The sequence below is a fragment of the Lactuca virosa genome, chromosome 1, assembly GCF_052849685.1.
Source record: "Lactuca virosa cultivar CGN04683 chromosome 1, Lactuca_virosa_CGN04683_v6, whole genome shotgun sequence".
Taxonomy (NCBI): domain Eukaryota; kingdom Viridiplantae; phylum Streptophyta; class Magnoliopsida; order Asterales; family Asteraceae; genus Lactuca; species Lactuca virosa.
The window spans coordinates 253,547,772-253,555,356 of NC_136426.1; the positions used below are offsets into that span (position 1 = coordinate 253,547,772).

The 7,585-nt window shown below is 32.9% G+C and overlaps 1 protein-coding gene and 1 long non-coding RNA gene across 13 annotated transcripts; one reads left to right on the top strand and one right to left on the bottom strand.

Moving 5' to 3' along the window:
- Nucleotides 1-371: 371 nt before the first annotated feature.
- Nucleotides 372-812, bottom strand: LOC145129169 (uncharacterized). The gene has a single exon (XM_079063899.1). It carries the CDS (start codon nt 810-812, stop codon nt 372-374), a length of 441 nt encoding a protein of 146 aa, XP_078920025.1.
- Nucleotides 813-2,022: 1,210 nt separating this feature from the next.
- Nucleotides 2,023-7,210, top strand: LOC145166129 (uncharacterized). Of its 12 annotated transcripts, XR_013740417.1 has the most exons (7): nt 2,023-2,180; nt 2,257-2,931; nt 3,305-3,380; nt 3,493-3,576; nt 3,899-3,938; nt 4,102-4,149; nt 4,577-4,914. It is a non-coding gene; the product is annotated as an uncharacterized LOC145166129 (long non-coding RNA). The 12 variants fall into 12 exon arrangements; XR_013740399.1 differs by adding an exon at nt 6,943-7,210 and having other exon boundaries at nt 3,493-4,149; nt 4,577-4,646; XR_013740412.1 differs by having other exon boundaries at nt 3,493-4,149; nt 4,577-4,646; nt 4,740-4,914.
- Nucleotides 7,211-7,585: the final 375 nt, after the last annotated feature.

The window sequence follows — 7,585 nt, forward strand, 5'->3', positions numbered from 1 at the left end:
CCAACCATCGTGACAAGCGACCTTTGTCTGTTTCCCATGATTGTATCAATCTCCCCAAGCTTAAGCTTCTTTCTTCCCTTTAGTCCTTTGCAATACTGAGCATATGTGAACACCGCATCCAATATAAATAACCCTTGAATTAGAAGTAGTAGTATTATGAAGTTCGATCATATAAGTATCTGAACCGGACCCAGTCGATTGCACCTTGCCATCCTTTAAATCTTCCAAGTACTTGGGGAAGCTTCATTTATAATGCCCCTTCACGCCACAATATAATCACAATGCTTCCATAGGACAAGTCATAAGTGGATATGGCTTATCTCCTTTAGCCTTATTTCCACTTTGGAAATGTGAAGCCACAGCTTTCTCTTTCAATTTGGGATTGAACGCTTTCTTTTGTGTCTTCCACCACTTTGGATGGCAAGGACATGATTGGTTGTCACATCATGAGCTTTCGTTACGGCTTCATCTGTCTGGAGTAGATTGTAGAGCTCCATCATTGTCTTGTCCACACTATTCAAATGATAACTCATGATGAAATTATCATATGAACTTGGAAGAGAACCAAGCACGAGATCCACTGCTAGGTGCTTTTCAAAGACAACATCGAGGTTCTCTAGTCTGTTAATGTAACTCTCTATATGTTGAAAATGATCACACACATAACCACCTTCTTTGAGTTTGCATGACGTTAGGGATTTGACGACTTCGAATCGCTCTTGTCTTGCCCTTTGTTGAAACATTTTCACTAATTGCAAGTTCCTCTCATAAGCCCAAGTGTTCTCGAATGTCTTTTGAAGATCTGAGGACATGGAAGCTATCATGATGAAAGAGAACCTATTCGAGTCATCAGCATGTTTCGCATGGAGGGATTTTTCTTCATCGGTTGAGTAATCATCGATTTCGAGAATTGGATCATCGATCACGTACTAACGATTGTCATACCTCAGAGTGATCCTCAGATTTCTCTTCCAGTCAAGGTGGTTAGCCCCACCAAGGATTTTCTCTCTTCGAAGAATAGAAACGAGTGAGATGTTTTGGTTGGTAGGAGGAGGAGGAAGAGGAAGAGGAATTCCCGACATCTATAAAAGAGATAGAGTTTAGTTAGTTGATTTAATCCTTAAATAATTTTCCAAATTATTTTAAGGCTAGGAACCATATTTTCAATTTGTTTTATAAAGAGGGATACCGTAATCATATTACATATTTATTTTAGGTAGGTAATGCACTTTAATAATTTCAATCACTATGAAGCTCCTAGATATTTGAGATTCATTAAAATTATTTAATGGCATGTTCAGTCAGATGTTCACATCCTCTATTTGTGCCATGGATACCGTGGTCTCACAAATATGATCGTGAATGAACCATGCAAGAACATGTGACCCTTGATTATATCATGACTCTCAAATTGATGTGTCAATTAACCACACACGCTCCATCAATAATCCATAACCACAAGTCCACATCATTTCCCTTTTATGTCTTAAATTTATGTGTCGGCTCCATAAATAGGCTCGTAACGAATAATGTGCACTAATCATGGATCAAAAATAATTCACATTTTTCTAAAAAAAACTAAGAATGAGAATTTTGTTTTTAGTATTATATTTGTTATACTTTTAATGAGACATTGTCCTATCGAACAATTTTGGCTAACGACAATCCACCACACAAAGAATCGATGAGTGAAAATGACACTCATTCAACAGTCATTTTATAGGTCGTTACCTTATACCTCTCTTATAACATGACTTCATGAATAAGGCCTGGTCGTGATTCAACTAACGATCATTAATTAAACATGTGAGGAAACATGTTGTAATATTTTACCTTTACATATAGTAAAGTATTACATATATATAAATTTCATGTTCTATCATAAGCTTTTATAATGCTGTAAAGTATTACATATATATAAATTTCATGTTCTATCATAAGCTTTTATAATGCTATAAGGGTGAATTTTAAACAATTTAAAATTATTTGATTTAACTAAATTATTTATATATATACTAATTTTGAACTACGAACAGGAGTACCCCTCCCAAAAAAAAAATTTAATCAATGTCTGATTTATTGTATAATTTAGTTCATATAACGCTAAAAAACCCTAACTCTTCAATAACCTTTTTTCAGCATGGTCTTCCCGGTGGTCTCTGCAATGCCTGAAGATGAAGGTTTTCATCTCTTCCACCTATTTTCCTCAAATTCTTAATTATATGTTCATGTTTTTTTTTGTTTTGATTTTTATAGTTCAACATCGCCAATCGAACTACCTGATGCCAGAAGAATCTTAAAATTGACGATGAAAAAAAGTTTTAAGAGTTCGAATACAGTTTTTTAATTGATTTTTAGACTCGCTACCAATTTGATAGAATGATATTTGAACGTTTTTCTATAGAATTGCTGGTTCCCAGTAGTTCCCCTCTCTTTGTAGCAATTTTATTTTGCTCTGTTGAATGGTATCCTTGTGTTGTCTTGGTGTAGATATTCTTTTGTAATTACCACGCCTCCCCATCCCTCCGATTTGGAATTGAAAAAAAGGAAGCTGCTTTTATATCCATTGATACCGATTTTGCGTCAGCTTCTTTATTCCAGTCTACCCTTTTGATCGACTTTCCTCCGACATACACGGGTTCATCATCTTTTTTTTTTTGCAATGATGATCCAAATTTTCTTTTGAAATCAAGGGAAGAAATTCCCAGTGTTATCTCCCACCTTTAGTATGGTTAATGTTGGTTGGACTAACAATAAGTGGGGAGTTTTGCAGCATACAAACTCTTTGGAAGAGAATAAGATGTGGCTGAAGGCGTTGGGAAGGAAGCAAGCTGATGAGAAAAAAACATTTTTTTTAAAAAAAATATGACACTTTGTTATCCTATAAGACTTTAGGTTGAATTTCAGCACAAAACTCACTTCATGTCTGAGGTAAATACTCTCTCTGATTTTTTTATTTTTTTTAGTTTTTTAGTTTCTGCTACAGTAAAATTATTCTTCTGAAATTCTGAAGTGTTCTTATATCTGATGAGTGATGATTTCTAAAATTATGATATCTGATATATTGAAATTAGTTTTTTTTGATATCATTACTTTTCTAATTTCTGGTGATTTCTGGACTTAATCTGAATTTCATCTTTCTGATATGGTGAAGTTAGTTTTCACAAGTCATATGCTTTGTGATTTCTGATGATTGATATTTCTGAAATTGTTATTTTTTGTAGTGAGATTAGTTTTCTGAATGCATAAATTTTCGTATATATGGTGACTTTTCTGAGTGTATAACTTTTGTGATATTGTGAAGCAAAGAAGTAACTTTCTGCTATCTCCCATCCCGACCTTATAAAGCTTTCTTATTCTAAAGTTAGAATATTATTGAGGTAATTTCTAATAGGTTTTCATTTTCTTTTTCTGATTTCTAATTGAATACTTATTTGGTTCTGGTTCATTAATCTAAAATTACAATGTTTTATTTTTTTTTATTTTTTACAGATTTCATCCTCAACTCAGCCTTTTCCCTCTCAATGGACTTACTTTGTGGTGAGTGTTAAAGCAAAAAAGTTCATATTTGGACCAGTAAGTTGTTCAACCTTTTATATGTATTTTTTGTAGCTTTGTACATAAAACCAAAAAAACCTTCTTCGTAGTTATTTAATTATTGGGTTGCTATCTTAGATGACTTAGGGACCAATAATATTAACAAATATTACCATAGCAACCAACAATAAAAACGAACGAGTGCTGTGCATTATAATCATCACCCCTCTGCCCTGTCATATTTTTCGGAATGGCATAAAATTTAATCTTTTTTTTTTTTTTTTTTTTTGTACCGAATAAAAGATGTAAGGGTATGATGGTCATTTTTTATTAATCGTTAACAATTGGTTTCTTAACTTAGATTACTCACGGGAGAAAAATGTTAAGGAAGAGTACTAAAGGTAAATTATTTTTTTCTTTATTGTTTAGAACACTTATACCTGACATAATAGTTCTCATGCTATTGTATAGTCTATAACTATCTATTTTTGTTGTTTTATTTGCTCTTCAATGGCGGCTATGTTCTGTGGAGTTGATGTTGTTGTATATTTTGTTGGATTAAAGGCAGTTGGTGAAAGTGTACACAGCTTTGAACCACCAAATATGTATCTGGTAATTCTGCAATTAATTTTGTATTAGTTTTTTCTAATTGCAGAAAGAATACGATCCTTTTGATTGTGGAGATGATACTCATTCAAATATTTGATTACGATTGTTCGCTATCACATAATAACCAAATATAACACTGCACTATGATTTTCTTGGAACTAATTACTTATATCATTTTACTTGAAAAACTAAGCAATTGTTTGGCTTTTCTTTTAGTTTCCTATCAGGTGGCTATTAAAGTGTGGGTATCCTGTGATTTTTTAAAGTGATCAATAAACATTTTTGATCATTTTACTGTTTGGCATTTGTTTATATTTCATTACTTCAAAATATATTATTACTTTTCTAACTTAATTTTTGACCCTTTATCTTTTATGCTTTATATCCGCTACAAGTAGAATTTTTTTTTGGTTTTGGAAAACAAAAACAGATCAGCCCAAAGGACAAAGATGAGTTTGGATGCAATCTTGATAAGGAGGCCATTGATGTTGTTTCCGTTGGTAATATTTTTTTTTTTTTGGCTTTTTTAGTAGATTTAATCTTAATTTTTTGTTGGGTAATAGCAACATACTTTACTTTTACTACCAATACAGGCAATGTACCAATAATATAAACGATCTTACATACATGATGAATAACAACCTTTTTTTTTTTTTTTTTAAACGGGAAGAAGGAACCGTGTTGCACGATAAGACAAGTAATGGTTAAAAGTTTTCCTTAGGTGTTATAATTTATTAATTGTTTAGTACGTGTTACTACAAACCTCTAGGAGCTGCAATCAATACTGTGACTGAACATTCTCCATTGATTATTACTTAATAGTTAGTGATTGGTTTTTGGAATTATAAATAACATGATATATTTCTTGAAATTTTGCTGGTTCCTTGGTATTGGGGTATGCTCAGCGGGACAGTAGTCATGCAAAAAGTGTTGGGAGTTTTTAGATCATCGTACATTTGCTCTGAATCAACTTTCACAATATGGAAAAACATATTAATAAATAAAGTTTCTATCTGTACAAATAAAGAATGCTTCTTATTTGGATGGTGCTTTCTTCACAAACCACTTACCTACGAGAAATACAGGATCTACTTGCAGCTACACAGACCAGATTGAGAGAAGGGTTTGTCATGGACAACAAATCCTATAAACACCATCTCCAAACATCAACAATGCCAACAGTTCGTGTTGGTTTCCTAAAAAAATTACTTCACGATGCAGCTGTTGACGACCAATCAATCGAAGACAATCAGGACTTCATACTCCATAAACGAAAACAACTTTACAAATGTATAATCAACAGTGAAGATAGCTAATGTAAACTACGTCTATCGTCATGTATTTCAACCATCATAATAAATTCTGATTATGCAAGTAAAAAGTTTCAATCCCGCAACGCCGGTTTCTTCACTAGTTTTTAATTTTAAATTTAAATTAATTAATTTTAAAGTCATTATCCATATCTTCAAATTAGTTAGCCATATTTATCTTCCTATTTTAATTAATCAGATTTAGATAATAATTAAAACTAAAGATAAACTCTAAATTTGAAAACATTGCTAAAAATCTGAAATCACAATAAACTCAGCAGGGCGCGCCGCTCCAAGGCTAGGGAGCACTGCGTCCTACGGCAACAGGTTTCTTTCGTTGATTTTTGTTATTTTTAAATCTTGTGCATATAACAAAAACTTAAGGCTCTGATACCATTGTTGGTTTTTCTATATATCTATACTCTAGATTAAGGAAGAGGAAACATTCAAAATTCATCCTAACTATACATGCATCCTAGGATCTAAGTTTAACTATTATAACAATGTACTTTTAAAACTTACCTAACAAGATAACATAGAAAGGATTAAACCTCTAACCTTTGACAAATCGAATTGTCTTGTACCTTGGATCTCTTGTTGCTCTTGTTACTTCTTGGAAAGACCAATACCCAAAGTAGAGTACCTCTAATGGTTCACACCCAAAAGTCAAGAACCTTAGAAACTAAAAGAGAGAGATTTGAGAGAGAGAAAGAGGGGGATCAGATTTTTTCGGGCTTCCAGGAGGGTACGGTTGGACGACATTATGAGCTCCATAAGGCCCCTTTATATAGTTGTTGTGGTAACAGGATAACCCTAATTTGAATCAATTAAATATTAGGATTTAATACATATTCAAATTATTTCCTTATCTGTTATTAGGATTGATTATGCAAACCTCCAATGAGTCTCCCAAAACCATCCACCACCTAGGGTTTCCAGAATGTTCCTATTGTTCAACTATTGAACAATTAGCAGTCAGTCCCTACACTCTAGATTAATCCTGAATTAATTCTAAATTAGTTCTAATTAATTTTAACTAGTTTCTAATTAATTTATTATCATGTAATAAATTAATAAACTATTTTTCAATCTCCTAAAACTATTTCTAGCTATTCTTGCTCTTGAGGGCAGCCCAAAAAGATCTTTGCTATTATTCCCAAAGTTGCACCAATTAGTAATGATTTTGGACACCTATTTCCAACACATATGTCATTAGAAAATACCATTCTATAATGACTCTTAGGCATAAAGATATTTCAATGTTGTGGTACGTTGTTATGCAGGTAGACTAGTTAGTTAGTTGCATGTGGGGTTGGATTGTCTGTGTATCTGTTTGATATATATATATATATATATATATATATATATATATATATATGTGTGTGTGTGTGTGTGTGTGTGTGTGTGTGTGTGTGTGTGTGTGTGTGTGTGTGTGTGTGTTGACATATTATGTGTTAATTTGAGGGCGTCCCACTCTGTCTTGTAGGGCATACCAGCTTTATGATGAAGGCCAAATAGGGAGACCAACTTTATGTTAAAGGTCAAAGGTGCGGGCTAGCTATGTGGTGAAGGTCGGGGTGGACCAGCTTTGTGATGAAGTCCAAAGCGGCAGACTAATTTTGTGCTGAAGGCCATTGTTTGTATGCATTATATGTATATTGTTATGGGTGGTATTTTGGGGAACTCACTAAGCTTTGTTCTTACAGTTGTCAATTAATATTTTAATGTACTTCTTCGGATCATGGGAAGGTAAACACGTGATTGCACACACATCAGCAGACTTATGATTTGAGATTCCACGATGCTTTTCTTTATAAATCGGATTTTGGATTATGGTTTATGAACAAATGATTTTATCTTGATTATAACTTTTTGAAAATAAGTATTTATTCTAATTTAAAAATGAAAATTTTATTCAGAAAAATGGGACGTTACACATCTAAATTGTTCCGTTCAAAATGGCTTCATCAAGTTCTTCATATTCCTCATCTTATTTTCGTTCTAGTTCATTAAACAAATATCCTTCATTCGATGAGAACAACTTCTCCATGTGGTTAAGCAAGAAGGTGATAGTTCTCGAAACTATGGATACCAATAGGATGGACAATTTGAATGATGGCCCTTTTGTT

What these genes read in the sequence shown, in the direction of transcription:
- LOC145129169 (XM_079063899.1), bottom strand. Translation starts at nt 812, where the DNA reads ATGTCCTCAGATCTTCAAAAGACATTCGAGAACACTTGGGCTTATGAG.